General features: G+C 51.8%; 1 protein-coding gene across 1 annotated transcript in view; it reads right to left on the reverse strand.

Annotated features, from left to right (window-relative positions):
* The window catches only part of LOC311511607 (very-long-chain 3-oxoacyl-CoA reductase-like), a 30,368-nt gene extending 17,492 nt beyond the window's left edge, over positions 1 to 12,876 (reverse strand). The window contains exons 1-7 of the mRNA XM_084612329.1: positions 12,667 to 12,876; positions 9,729 to 9,775; positions 9,523 to 9,598; positions 8,912 to 9,022; positions 7,856 to 7,923; positions 2,731 to 2,775; positions 354 to 388 (exon numbers count right to left, since the gene is read on the reverse strand). Coding sequence (XP_084468455.1) covers positions 354 to 388; positions 2,731 to 2,775; positions 7,856 to 7,923; positions 8,912 to 9,022; positions 9,523 to 9,598; positions 9,729 to 9,775; positions 12,667 to 12,838 — 554 coding nt within the window. The 5' untranslated portion in view covers positions 12,839 to 12,876. The remainder of the gene's footprint in view (positions 1 to 353; positions 389 to 2,730; positions 2,776 to 7,855; positions 7,924 to 8,911; positions 9,023 to 9,522; positions 9,599 to 9,728; positions 9,776 to 12,666) is intronic.
* Between the last annotated feature and the right edge of the window lie 2,260 nt (positions 12,877 to 15,136).

Here is a 15,136-nt window from a genome sequence, read left to right on the forward strand (position 1 = left end):
CGGGGAGAAGAGAGTTCCTTTTGAACTGAGGGAGAGGAGAATGTGGATGGGCTGACTAGGGCTGGAATGATCGTCTAGAGCTCAGGAGCAGGGGAGAGGTTGCCCAGGCCCTGCCCACCATCCAGGCTGAGGGGACAGGGAGGAGAAGGGAGAACCCATCACTTGGAGCAGGGGAGAGGGAGAGGAAGAGCTCATGGCCCAGGAAGGCTCCTGATCAGTGCGGGACAGGTGCAGCTAAAGGCAGATGCCACCCCGAGGCACAAAGGGGGCACCACGCTGCAGCCACTGTCAAGTAGGCCCAGTTCACTGTGGCTCGACAGCGGGGGAGCCATGTGCTTTCCTGCTGCTTGTACCTGCTGAGCATCTGGGGCAGGACAATCCTGGTCATCTGCAACAAGAGACGTCGGTGAGACATGAGACAGGACGTGCCGCACAGCCTGCCAGCAATGCCCTGTCCATGACAGGGGCCATCATCAGCTCCTGCCCTCCCTTAGCAGCCATGCCCTGCAATGGCAGAATCTGCCTCCCATCCCCCAGATTGTCCTCCCTTCACCAGCCACATGTGACAACCCTCATCCCGCCTGCCCTGCCGCTGCCAGCTACGCCCCGCAGTGGCAGGGCCTGTCCTCCCCTCATCAGCCAGAGACCACAGAGGCAGAGACAGTCCTCACCCCTGCCCTCCCCTCACCAGCCACATGCCCCTGACATGTCCAGCCTCATGCTCCCAAATCATCCCCTCGGCACCCTCTTTCCCTCAGCAATAGGTGCTGTCCCTATGTCCCCGTCCCTCTCCCATTAGCACTCCCACTGCCCATTCTCACACTCCTCTTTCCTTTCACCCTCCAGCCCTTCTCTACCCAACACTGGAACTGCTCTCTCTCCCCTTGTAAGGATAAGGCCTTTGTCTGCAGCCACATTGTAAGGCCTAAAGCCTAAGGCCTTTGTCTGCAGCCAGATTAAAAGGGCAGCCGAACAGCAGCCATTAGCTGAGAAGCAGGAAGTTGCATCCTCACGTTCCATCTAAATTATTACATTGTTTTAATGTAATATCAGGCTGTTAATAAGGAGACCCCATCCTAATGGCCCCCACTATCACCAGATAAAGAAACAGTTTAAAATGGTTAAAGAAAACTTAGTTTGACAGCATCCTGTCTGGCAAGCAATCACTTATCAATAGTTGTGGTTGGGAAATCCTCATTTCTTTATTGTTTTGTCACTATGGTCCCCACTTCCCTATTGTTTGTCTGTATGGTCTCTGTCTGGTTCTTTGATTGTTTCTGTCTATTGCATAATTAATTTTGCTAGGTGTAAATGAATTAAGGTGGTGGGGTAGGACTGGTTAGAGAATTTTGTTACACTATGTTAGGATTGGTTAGTAAAATTTTAGTATAATGATTGGTTAAGGTATAGCTAAAAAGGACTCAAATTTCACTATATGAACTGGGGTCCAAAAGGAAGTTCTTGGGGAACCAACTCCAGGACACAGCCCCAAAGATCAGAGCTCCCAGACCTCAACACTATACCAATGACACTATGCAGAAACTAGAGTCCCCCAGACGGACCTTGTCAAGGTTCGTTCCCCACTCTGAACTCTAGGGTACAGATGGGGGGACCTGCATGAAAACCTCCTAAGCTTACTTTTACCAGCTTAGGTTAAAACTTCCCCAAGGTACAATATTATTTTACCCTTTGCCCTTGGACTTCCACGGCCACCACCAAACATTTATCTGGGTTATTTTATTAGGAAAGCGTTGTTTGGAAACGTCTTTCCCCCCAAAATCCTCCCAACCCTTGCATCCCACTTCCTGGGGAAGGTTTGATAAAAATCCTCACCAATTTGCATAGGTGACCACAGACCCAAACTCTTGGATCTTAAGAGCAATGAAAAAAAGCATTCAGTTATTGAAAAGAAGAATTTAAATAGAAGTAACAATAAAAAGAAGCACCTCTGTAAGATCAGGATGGTAAATACCTTACAGGGTAATTAGATTCAAAACATAGAGAATCCCTCTAGGCAAAACCTTAAGTTACAAAAAGACACACAGACAGGAATATCCATTCTATTCAGCACAGCTTATTTTCTCAGCCATGTAAAGAAATCATAATCTAACACATACCTAGCTAGATTACTTACTAAGTTCTAAGACTCCATTCCTGTTTTGTCCCCAGCAAAAGCATCACCCAGACAGACACAGACCCTTTGTTTTTCTCCCTCCTGCCAGCTTTTGAAAGTATCTTGTCTCCTCATTGGTCATTTTGGTCAGGTGCCAGCGAGGTTATCCTAGCTTCTTAACCCTTTACAGGTGAAAGGATTTTTCTTCTGGCCAGGAGGGATTTTAAAGGTGTTTACCCTTCCCTTTATATTTATGACAGACCTGATCCTGACTGACCATCAAGAAAAGTTCATGTGTCTTACTGGGAGCGGTGAGCACTGTATGTGTAGCCTGTGCAGTCTGTTTTTGGTGATTGTTAATAAATAGAGGATAAGGATATTACTGTGTAAGGCTCTTTCACTGGTAAAAGTTCCTGCAAACCCACAGGGTTATGCCTGAGCCCTAGGAACTGGGTAAAAGTGGGTGCCCCTAGAGTGTGTGAGTAACAGAGAATTTTGTATGGGTAACCCCCTGCGGTTTCCCAGGAGTTTATCGGTTCCTCATGTCATGCCCCATGTAAAAGAAACAGGAGAAAGCCACCGAAGCTGCCTAGGGTTGCCAGCTCTATTTCACTTACCTTTGCCACTGAGAGCATGTTGCAATTCACAATATCCGACAGAGTCTAAAGAGAGAGGGAGTGAAAGGAAAAGACATAATGACCTCTCCTTCCCCATTGTCACGGACAGCACTGAGAATGCCACCCCTCATGGATGGGTTAGCGCACACATCTCTGTCAATATACATGCTCGTGGTTATTGTGGTGGGTTGCACTCAGAGCCCCAGCCACTATACCGACACATCGAGACAGCCCCTGTCCCACAGAGCTCACCCTCTAAAGAGAGAAAGAGACAGCAGCAGGTTTAACACAGCTTAGGCGGGAAACGGGGAAGGGTGATCAGATCCGACAGTTACTTAGGCAGTTAGGTATTTTGGCACCTGAAGACGCAGATAAGCACCTAGGGGCATTTTCAAAAGCCGTCTCCCACTGTTCTCAAGGAGATTGAAGCCAGGCCCACAGACAAAATTGCTGCCACTCTATGGCCCAGGGAGCTAGACAGGGCACTGTCGAGGGTTGGGGAGAATGAGGGAGAGCAGGGCACTGACGGGAGCAGGAGGCAGGTTTAGTTGGTTGGGGCGCAAGAGGATGTGGAGGCAGGCGAAAGGCTGAAGGGGGTACAGAGGACAGAGATGGGAGATGGAGGGAATCAAATGGCAGTGGTGCAGTAGGGAGAGGATTCCCCGCCAAGCATCCAGGGGAAGGCCAGTGTTGCCTATTCTCACAAACCAATTGAAAGTCACAGGATTTTGTGTCTGCAGGAGAAGCTGTTGTGAAGATGCAAGAAGCTCCTCCAGTCCCATAAAAAACACATGAGGAGTACTTGTGGCACCTTAGAGACTAACAATGAAACCTGTCTCCAGTCCCATAGAGTTTTCAGGGCTGGGCAGAGCTGTGGGTGACAGCCTTAGTGGGGAGCACACAGACCTGCCCTGCTACTTAGCCCTGCCTTCACGTATGGTCCGAGAGCACAGAGAGGATCCGGGGCGGGTAGTACAGGGCCCTGCCTCCCACTGCCTTGAGACTTCTCTAATTGGGAGCCAACTCCAGGACACTTCTACTTGGGAGAGGAGAAGCCCTCAGGGGGCAACGAGGCAGTGGAGAGGGTAGTTGGGGAAGTGGTGTTGCCGGGTCCAGGGAAGGAGACAACCCCCAGGTCAGTGAGCCAAGGGTGGGGGGGAGTCAAGATCTAATAAGAAACGGCTGGCAGTTCGCCTGTCTCAGAGGTGGGGAGAGCATGAGTGCAGCTCCATCTGAGGAGCCAAGGAGAGGGATGCACTTCTGTGTGCAGTCAAGTCAACTGAAATTCTCACACACACACGGGCAGAATAGCAGAGGAAGTTATGAAGTCAAAGTGCAGACTAAAAAACTATGGTTTGATGAGGTCTTTAAATTCTCATGATTTGCATGCCCTATCCTCATGACCATTGGTCTCTTCAGATTGGCAGTTCTGCAGAAGCGCCAGAGACTCCATGAAATCCACTAGGGACTTTGCTATTGCTTTTAAGTGGAAGACACTCAGATACTATGGTGATGGACAGCAGTACAAAACCCTAAGAGAGACATAGGGCTTAAATTCAGCTGGAGCCGTCTGGAGGGAAGCTCTGGTAAATATTTTTTAAACCTGCAGAAGCCCTGGTGTCCCCCCTCCCCCGAAGCCCAGAGCCCCTGCAGCCCCCCAAGTCCTGAGACCCCCATCCTGTCACTGAAGCCCAGAGCCCCAAAGTGTGGGGGGGAGAGATGCGTGGGGAACTCTGGGAAATAATCTCTGAGAGTTTAAGCTCTGGAGAGACAGATAGGTGATTGCCCGTGGGGACTATATAAGCAGCGCTCTATGTACTTCCTGTGTGAGGCCAAGAACCGGGGTAGATCTGAGGTGGGTCTCTCTGTACAGAGTGGCAAAAGGACAGTCGCTAAGGGTGTGGAGTGGGACCAGCACGGACAGTGTGAGCCACGGTAAGGGTCCAAAGGGACTCACCTTGATACAGAGGTGAAGGGATAAAGAGATTTTATTGTCAAATAACATGAAAGCCACAAGGGGACTCTGTGGTGAAATTCAGTATTGCCTTTGAGACTTTGTTACACTGGGCTCCAAAGATGATGTGAAATAGAGGCTGAGCAGCATGCCCCAGGGAGACATGCCCTATGTTTACCTGTCACCTAATTCTTCACATAAGAAAAGCCCAGTCACAATAACTCTGCCCATTCCCTGGGCACTCTCTTTCCCCTGCACTGAGATCCACCTGAGCCAGGCAAGTGGGAAGAGGGAGATGTCAGGGAGTGGGTGACAGCTCCCCCAATTCCGTAGGCCAGTCTTTTAACTCAACTCGCTTAACATGTTTTCAAAGTCGACATTCCCTTGGCTGTACTAGACTTTTAGCACATTTGTGAACACCACACTTCTACATCCTCGATAGATATGAAACTGCAGAAAAACCTGAGTGTCTCTGGATTAAGTTCAGAAGTGAGAACAACAAGGGTGATGTCGTGGTGGGAGTCTGCTATAGACCACTGGACCAGGGGGATGAGGTGGACGAGGCTTTCTTCCAGCAACTCACAGAAGTTACTAGATTGCAGGCCCTGATTCTCGTGGGAGACTTCAATCACCCTGATATCTGCTGGGAGAGCAATACAGCGGTGCACTGACAATCCAGGAAGTTTTTGGAAAGTGTAGGGGACAACTTCATGGTGCAAGTGCTGGAGGAACCAAGTAGGGGCAGAGCTCTTCTTGACCTGCTGCTCACAAACCGGGAAGAATTAGTAGGGGAAGCTAAAGTGGATGGGTACCTGGGAGGCAGTGACCATGAGATGGTCAAGTTCAGGATCCTGACACAAGGAAGAAAGGAGAGCAGCAGAATACAGACCCTGGACTTCAGAAAAGCAGACTTTGACTCCCTCAGAGAACTGATGGGCAGGATCCCCTGGGAGAATAACATGAGGGGGAAAGGAGTCCAGGAGAGCTGGCTGTATTTTAAAGAATCCTTATTGAGGTTACAGAGACAAACCATCCCGATGTGCAGAAAGAATAGTAAATATGGCAGGCGACCAGCTTGGCTTAACAGTGAAATCCTTGCTGATCTTAAACACAAAAAAAAAGCTTACAAGAAGTGGAAGATTGGACAAATGACCAGGGAAGAGTATAAAAATATTGCTAGGGCATGCAGGAGTGAAATCAGGAAGGCCAAATCACACCTGGAGGTGCAGCTAGCAAGAGATGTTATAAGTAACAAGAACGGTTTCTTCAGGTATGTTAGCAACAAGAAGAAAGTCAAGGAAAGTGTGGGCCCCTTACTGAATGAGGGAGGCAACCGAGTGACAGAGGATGTGGAAAAAGCTAATGTACTCAATGCTTTTTTTGCCTCTGTCTTCACGAATAAGGTCAGCTCCCAGACTACTGCACTGGGCAGCACAGCACGGGGAGGAGGTGACCAGCCCTCTGTGGAGAAAGAAGTGGTTTGGGACTATTTAGAAAAGCTAGACGAGCACAAGTCCATGGGGCTGGATGCACTGCATCCGAGAGTGCTAAAGGAGTTGGCGGATGTGATTGCAGAGCCATTGGCCATTCTCTTTGAAAAGTCATGGCGATCCGGGAAAGTCCCGGACGACTGGAAAAAGGCTAATGTATTGCCCATCTTTAAAAAAGGGAAGAAGGAGGATCCTGGGAACTACAGGCCAGTCAGTCTCACCTCAGTCCCTGGAAAAATCATGGAGCAGGTCCTCAAGGAATCAATTCTGAGGCACTTAGAGGAGAGGAAAGTGATCAGGAACAGTCAGCATGGATTCACCAAGGGCAAGTCATGCCTGACTAATCTAATTGCCTTCTATGACAAGATAGCTGGCTCTGTGGATGAGGGGAAAGCGGTGGACGTGTTGTTCCTTGACTTTAGCAAAGCTTTTGACACGGTCTCCCACAGTATTCTTGCCAGCAAGTTAAAGAAGTATGGGCTGGATGAATGGACTATAAGGTAGATAGAAAGTTGGCTAGATTGTCGGGCTCAACGGGTAGTGATCAATGGCTCCATGTCTAGTTAGCAGCTGGTATCAAGTGGAGTGCCCCAAGGGTCAGTCCTGGGGCCGGTTTTGTTCAATATCTTCATAAATGATCTGGAGGATGGTGTGGATTGCACCCTCAGCAAGTTTGCAGATGACACTAAACTGGTAGGAGTAGTAAATATGCTGGAGGGTAGGGATAGGATACAGAGGGACCTAGACAAATTGGAGGATTGGGCCAAAAGAAATCTGATGAGGTTCAACAAGGACAAGTGCAGAGTCCTGCACTTAGGATGGAAGAATCCCATGCACCGCTACAGACTAGGGACAGAATGGCTTGGCAGCAGTTCTGCAGAAAAGGACCTAGGGGTTACGGTGGATGACAAGCTGGATATGAGTCAACAGTGTGCCGTTGTTACCAAGAAGGCCAATGGCATTTTGGGATGTATATGTAGGGGCATTGCCAGCAGATCGAGGGACGTGATCGTTCCCCTCTATTCGACATTGGTGAGGCCTCATCTGGAGTACTGTGTCCAGTTTTGGGCCCCACACTACAAGAAGGATGTGGAAAAATTGGAAAGAGTCCAGCGGAGGGCAACAAAAATGATTAGGGGACTGGAACATATGACTTATGAGGAGAGACTGAGGGAACTGGGATTGTTTAGTCTGTGGAAGAGAAGAACGAGAGGGGATTTGATAGCTGCTTTCAACTACCTGAAAGGGGGTTCCAAAGAGGATGGCTCTAGACTGTTCTCAGTGGTAGCAGATAACAGAACAAGGAGTAATGGTCTCAAGTTGCAGTGGGAGAGATTTAGGTTGGATATTAGGAAAAACTTTTTCACTAGGAGGGTGGTGAAACACTGGAATGCATTACCTAGGGAGGTGGTGGAATCTCCTTCCTTCGATATTTTTAAGGTCAAGCTTGACAAAGGATGGGATGATTTAGTTGGGGATTGGTCCTGCTTTCAGCAGGGGGTTGGACTAGATGACCTCCTGAGGTCCCTTCCAACCTTGATATTCTATGATTCTATGATTGCACTAAAAAAACATTGGTACCACTTAGCACAGACCCAGCTTTACTCCCTGGTTCCCAGGGAGACCAGATCATCGGCAAGACAGGAAACCAGCCTAGCAAGAATTTTTGAAGAAGACAAACCTTCTCAATGTTGGGGATATCCAGGAAATTCACTGGTTCTGCTGCATAGGTCATGCCAACGTTGTTCACTGTTAAAAGAATAACGCATCAGGCCCAGCTGTTCTGAATTATGAGCATCATATAGTAGAAACACTTGGCACTTTAGAAACAATACAAGTCTGTCGCTAGGACCCAAAGAACCAGGTTCAGACAGGCCCAAGCAGGGAGGTTTGGATCCAACTATTCCCAAAAATGGGGGGGCATGTTTGGGATCTTTGCTATAGTGTACATCTGCACTTGGAGCTGGGGGTATAATTCCCAGCTGAGGGAGACATACCAGCACTAGCTCTGATTGAGCTACCATGCTAAAAATAGGGTGTAGCCACGGTGGTAGAAGCTAGCCGCCCTACAAAACCATACACCACACAAAACCATAGGTGTTAGGGTAGCTTGCCCCTCCCGCCGCTCACACTACCACAGCTACACACTATCTTCAGCGCACTAGCTCAGAGCCAGCATGGGCATAGCTCCTCGAGCTGAGACTTACACCTCCAGTTCGAAGCACAGACATCCCCTCAGAGAGTAAAGGGCGTGAGGAGAAGCAGCCACCAGTGGCGTCCATTTGGATTTTAGTGCATGTGATGGGGGAGACAGAAGACGCTGGAGACTGAAGGAAATGCAAGTGGGAGTGGATGAAGAAGACAGCCTACTGCAGCAAGCACATGGCTCTAGACTAGTTAGGGGTGCCTGCCTGGAGTGTAGCTAGAAGACACTGTTAGGTGCACGTGTGTCCAAGGCAGCCTCCAGTCCCAGAAGACACTACAGGAAAATTTGTTCATCTGTTAGGTTTACATCAGACCCATTAGCTCAATGGAAATCAAGTGTTTGGCCAGGTTATTTCTGAGCCCAACTTGGGCGCAGTCCACTGGGAACTGCACAGACACTGGAACGGAGAGCATGACATCTGCCATCTCCCTGGGAAAGCTCCAGCCACAGGCCCACTGCTTCTGGCCAAGGTATGTTTCAGGCCAGGGCAGCTGCAAAGACAAACAGAACAAAACCCAAGAGCCAATTTACCTAGAATGCCAATCTCCAGGCCCTGCAGGGCGGTTTGGATTGAGTCATAGATCTCTGGCCCCTGGGTGAAATCAGCTTCAATAACTCTGGTGCTTTGGCCATGCTGCTCTTCTGGAAAGCAAAGTCAGAGCAAGATTAGAACCCTGGGGAGGGGCTGGGGAGAAAACAGAGGAGAAGGCAGGGCTGGGGAGCAGGTAGGCTCTGAGTTCAGGGTGACAGAGCCTCTGGGCAGAGAGGAAATGGGGTGTGTGTGTGTGGATCTAGGCTAGCTGCAACAGGTCCCTGAGAGAGGGAAAGGGAGGGAGCCTGGGCTTGCACCAATTGAGCTGCGGGCGGGAGCATAAGGCCTGGTCTAGTGGCAATAGAACCCCTGGGAGTGGTAGGAGGGAAGGCAGCAGGGTCTGGGTTAACGGCACAAGCCAGACCCCACCTTCCACCCCTTCACTCACCCCAAGCTCTAATACTGTGCATTGGTAACAATGCAGCTACAAGGTGACACCAAATAAGAGTCCCACTCTAACTGCCTAGGTGCCCAACTCCCCTGGCATCCACACAGGTGTTCGCAGAGACCCCACTCACAAGCAGGAGCCTGCCCAGCCTGTCTTACTCACCTATCTCAGCTGCCACCTGCTTCAGTTTCTGCAGAGAGCGGCTGATCAGGACCACATTGAGGCCTCTCTTGGCGAGCTGGAAAACAATTAAGGTGGGAACTCAGGAGAATCTGGGAAGCCCTAAATCTACTCAGTTTGCCTCACAGCTATTCCTGGGTCAGCTTCACCCTTGTGCCAAGCTGATCCAAAGTAGCACTGGTTATTACCTCGTGGGCATAGGCTCTTCCAATCCCAGATGTAGCTCCAGTCACCACTGCAAGAGGAGAGAGGTACAGGCTGTAAATGCCTCCTTAGGCCAGTAGCTGAGAACTGCTCCCTTGGGGAATTTGCATGCCTTGCACACACTCCCCAGCATGGTTTGGTGCAAGCTCCATGGGGCAGGGAGGGGGACACCCTATCTAGGGTCTGGATCAATACTAGGCCCCTCAATCCCAGAGCAGGGAGGGAGAGTCCCTCTCTATAGGTTCTGGTGAGACAGCGTCTGGGGTACTTCATGATCACCCCAAAATACTGAGAACCTGGGGGAGTTCCAATCCCTAGGACAACCCTTGCTGAGGTCATTGGCAACACCCCACTGGTTTTAAACGGTAAGTGTCTTTCAACCCTAACGACATAGAGCTGCAGTGACTTTTCACTCTGCTGCCACAAACCGGTGGTACTTCACAGAGTCACCGCCACTGATTTGCCCCTGCCCCAGCTCCTCCACCCATCTGACCTGTGGAGCCCACCGGCCAGAAGGGAGGAGCAGAGCCCAGTTTGGGGAGAATAGGCCCAAGCTCTACTGAGCGACAGCCCAGTGGAGCATTCAGACAGGGCCCAACTAGGCAATCTGGAGCTCTAGCTCACCCCCATGTGAGCCCCCTACAGCCCTATAATCCCTGAACTACAGTCCCATACCTACCTGGGCAGACAGTGTCAGGCCTACCCACCTAATGTTGGTAGGGGGCAGACTGGAACCTCCCCCTTCCTGGCCCACTACTTCCTGCCTTCTGGCAGGCTAGGTTGCTTCCATGAGGCAGGAACACTCAGCCCCTGTCCACCCCAGCAGAGCACTCCATGTGTGGGTCCCCCCAGTATGAGCCTTCCTTCCCCCAAACCCCCCAGAGAGGATATCAGTGGCGGTGTCCCTCTCCCCCTTGGCAGGGAGCCTAGTGTGGTCTGGTGGGGACTCTCCCTGGTTCTACTGGTCTCCGTTCTCCACCCCACTCACCCACTTTGCACAGTGTTACTGGTGACCCAAGGGGCCATGGAGAATGAGGCTCCACACCTCAGGTTCTGTGTCTAGAGCCCAGCATTCAGAGTACAGCAGACAGCGGGGAGCCCCTGTGCCCTGCTGAGCAGCATGTCTGGCAGCCTGAGGTGCTGGTTCTAGCCCCCTGCCCCTAAGGAATGTTGCTTGGCAAGTTGGCTGCCAGTCTCACTCCCTTCCCAGGGGCTTCCAGGAATGAAGTGAATGAACAACCCGAACATGCCTCATTGGGCCAATGAGATAAAGAGCCTCCCAGGGAGCCTGACCAGGGTGCAGAGGCTCTGTGCCCCTTCCCGATGTGTAGAGACAATCAGAAAGGGACTCCACACAGGTAGACACTCTCCTGCTTGTTATGACACAGGAAATCCAGGTCTAGTCTACATAGTTTCTCTGGGCAACAGAAGAACTATTGATTGGAAGCTCTTGGGGATCAGCTCTGTGTATAGTGCCGAGCGCAATGGGGCTCCAGTCCTTGAACTGGCGGTACCCACAATGCGGACAACAGCAGCAACATACCTCGGAGGCTACAGGCAGGGCCAAGTTCTACAGCAAGTCTGCAATACCACCAGCCCGAGGCCCTCAAAGATCATGAGTAAGGCCCCCCCCCCCAAAAAAATAAAGCATTTTATAAAAAAAGCTGGTGATTTATCAGCCATGATGAATTTTGGGTTCTCTCTCACTTTGACTTCTGGTCTCCAGGCTTTAGGCTATTTTTCCAAGCTTTTCTCTGTAACCACAAGGGCTAGAAACTACTTTTGAATTTGAGGAGAGTGGAGATTCTCCTGTGATTACAGGATTCCAGGAGCTGAGACTCTGAGAAAAACACCCCACATGAGAAGTTTTGGCAACACTGAGGCTAGGGCTACACTAGAAACTTTTGCAGCAAAGAAATGTCGGCTAGGGCTGAGAATGTAGAGTGACCTTGATATACCAGCAAAAGCCTTACGTTAGATGCAGTTATATCAACATAAATGTGCTTTTTGGCTACAGCTTATTTTGCTGAGGAAGCAAAAATGCTCTTTTTTTTCCCAGTTATCAGCTGCAGTAGGATGGTTTGGCAATACAGCTGTGGGGGAAACCTGAGACCCTGGCTCCCAGTCTGTTGCCTTAAGGTCTAGTAAAGGGCCTGGACCTCGTTTTATAGCCCCCAGAAGGACAAAGAGCTCCGTTAACTGGAGGCTGCAGGAGTCTAGTTTCTGACCTCAGCAAGATGGGAAATGTTTCCTCCGGATATTTTCTACCCCATGCCCCGGACACTGGCCTCTCCACTGGGCCAGCATCCCCCAGGCCGTTTGGCTGGGTCATGGAGCCCCTGACCTTGGCCATCCCCCCAGCCCGCTGGGGCTTCCAGCTGGTTCGTGTGCCTGGTGGCATCGGTCCTGGGGTTCAACAAGAACTGACGGGGCACCTGTTTGCCTCATGCCTGAAGCCCTGCGAGCAGGAACCTGCCCGGCCAGCAGCAATCAGCACCTCCCCCAGCTCCAGAGCCGGGAAACTCAAGGCCAGAGTACATGAGAAGCTAATGGCGCAGCTGGTGAAGATGGAGAGAGCTCCCCCCCCCCGGCATATTAAAACCACCTCCCGCGGCACAGCTCTGGCCACACAGGCGCTGGGGTCGGGGTAACGTAGCTCGCCCAGGGGGCGGCGTCTTCAAATTATGTCGCCATAAATGCCAGTGTGTACAAGCCCCCTCAGTCCCACCCCTACCCCAGGCAGCCCCCGGGGGGGGGGGGAGCCATCAGCCCAGCCCTGCCAAGCCCCCGGGCGGGGGGGGGGGAACGGCCCGCGCAGCCTCCCCCCTCCGAGCCGTCAGCCCAGCCCCGCCGCCCCCCGCCCGCCATCACTGGGGGGGCGGGCCGGCCAGACCCTCCCCAGGCCCCGCGGGCCCAGCTCACCCGCCCAGGCTCCGAAGCTGGCGAGCTCCGCGCCCCTCCCGCGCGCCGCCAGCAGGGGGGTCCACACCGCTTGGCCCAGCGCCCAGGCGGCCCGCAGCAGCAGCCCGAGCGCGACCAGGGCGCCCAGCGCGGGCAGCCCCCCGGCCGGCAGCCCCGCAGCGCCGCCGTCCATCGTCCCGCGGCTGCTACGGGAGCCAGCGCGCTCCGGGCTCCCCGCCCAGCCGCCTCGGCTCCCGGGCCATTGGCTAAGCCTTCCCCGGGGCGGGCCGCGGCCGCTCCCTGCACCTTCCAGCCCCACCGCTGCAGCCGCTGGCTACAAGGAGTTTCTCTCCTATCCAGGCGTTACAGTTTGTTCCTGGGCCCTGCCTCCCGCGGGGGCGCGGGGCAAGTGCACCCAAAAATCGGCCTCCCTGATCCTGGAGACACAGGTGCCTCCCTCAGCCCCTTTGGGAAGGTCTGTGAGGGGAACTAAAATCTCCCCTGCACACGGGCGGTGTAGTCTGGCTCCCTTAACTGGGGGCCCACGCACCTGCGGTTCGTAGCCCACTGGATGGGACGGGTTGGTGCTGGGAACAGGTCAAAAGAGACTGGTTCCTCGTGTTACCTGAGGCCCAGAAGAAAGGGTGTCCTGGGGTGCAAACTAAGGGAGGGGCGAGGTAGATGGGAGGTTGGCACCATGGTGGAGAAGTTGTCGCACAAGTGGTGAAATGGGCCAGTGTCACTATCCTGGAATCTTTGTATGACCTGATGGGTTTAGACTCAGAGCAATTCTGTGGAATAGGTTTCCTGAGCGTAAACCGTGGTCAGCGGAGCGAGCATGTAAGGATTCACGTACACCGGCCTTCAGCTTGTGGACAGTGGGTCCGGCTATGAACAGAGACTCAAGGCGACTGGTCCAGGCTTAGGTCCTGGGAAGGAAAATTAGTGGAGGCTCTGGAGCAGTGAGATTTGGGTAAACCCAAAGTGAGTGGGGTGGAAGGCAGCCAGTCCTGGTAGACCCCCACCAAGGGAGCCCAAAGACCTGAGATGCAACATTTGTAGGCAGACCAGGCATAAATGAGTATACTACCCAAGGGTGGAGGACTTGGAGTTTGTCTGGGACTGAGCGGCTCAGCCATCACCTGCCCAGCCTGGAAAGCAGCCTGTAGCTCACTCAAAGAGTGAACTGCGTGATTGAATTTTCAGAGGAAAATGATCACACGGTCAGCTCCTCTGGGGCACAGCGTGCCCGAGCACAGTGGTTCCCAAACTTTAACAACCCACGAACCCCTTTCACTAAAATGTGAAGTCTCATGAACCCCTTCCTAAAAATGAATATTCCCAGGGATTTTCTCCCTCATACTTCAGCATAAATTATAAAAGCAGTGATCTTGGAAATATAAAATGTGTTTTTATGAGATGCTTATTGCACACTATTTATTAATTATTATTTATCATGACAGTATTTTTATTACATTATGAAAACAGCTAAGATCTTCCAAGACCTCACTTTTGTGGCTTGTATCACTTTTGATTAAGCCTGTTATAAGACAAGGCTCCTATCAGAGGCGCCAGTAGAAAAAAAGGGTGCAGGGCGAAGCCCCTGCACACCCTGGGGTCTGGGGGGGGGGCACCGCTGGAAAACTGGGGGGGGGGCATGGGGACTGCCAGAAAAAAAGGGGGAGGGACCCCCGGGGGGGCATGCCGACGCAGGGGCGACACGCGACCCTCGTCGCCCCCCCGTACTGGCGCCTCTGGCTCCTACGTGTCATCAGGGAGTATCAGATGTGAAACAGCAGGAAGGGATTTAAGAAGCCAACTCAAAGGGTTCCTCCAACACACGCATTCAGGTCCTGAGCAGTCCAGGCAAACAACGCACATTACAACAAAGCTCAGACTTGTTCTTCATAATAATTTAAAACCAATACTAGCTGCCTATTTCATTTTAAAAACAGCAAAAAAATATCCACCTCCTTTTCTATTTCGTATAAGGAGTCTTGAAGTTTAAATCTCAGTGTGATAGAGATGCTTGCTTTGATCTGCTTAGCTCTTGGAAGTCCAGGGGCTCCGGGCTGCTGGCCCCGGGCTGCCCAGGGTCCCTAGGGACAGTTCTGTCCGCCATTAGGAAATTTTTCCCCGAGAACCCCCTGTAACCCCAGGCACTGATGTACATGTCCCATTGTAATTTCATGGGCTCAGACTCATCTGATCCACAGTGGGAGCTGTCTGGAGTGACTCACAACTGTGAGTGCCTATGTCAGGGCAGACTGTCAGAAAACAGAGCAGACACCTTGCTAGCCAGCCTTACCATGGAGTCACAGACAGTCCCCTTAGAATCTCCAGTCTATCTTGCTACCCAGACAAACTGGACTTTGTGATAAAAGGTCACTTAAACCAAAAATCACACCACATTAGGTTGCTCCAAGTCCCAAGAGACCAGTCACTTATCCCAGGTCAGTTAGTACTCTAGATCTTGTACCAAAGACAATGC

This window comes from Lepidochelys olivacea (assembly GCF_965140295.1).
Source record: "Lepidochelys olivacea isolate rLepOli2 genome assembly, chromosome: 23".
NCBI classification, from domain to species: domain Eukaryota; kingdom Metazoa; phylum Chordata; order Testudines; family Cheloniidae; genus Lepidochelys; species Lepidochelys olivacea.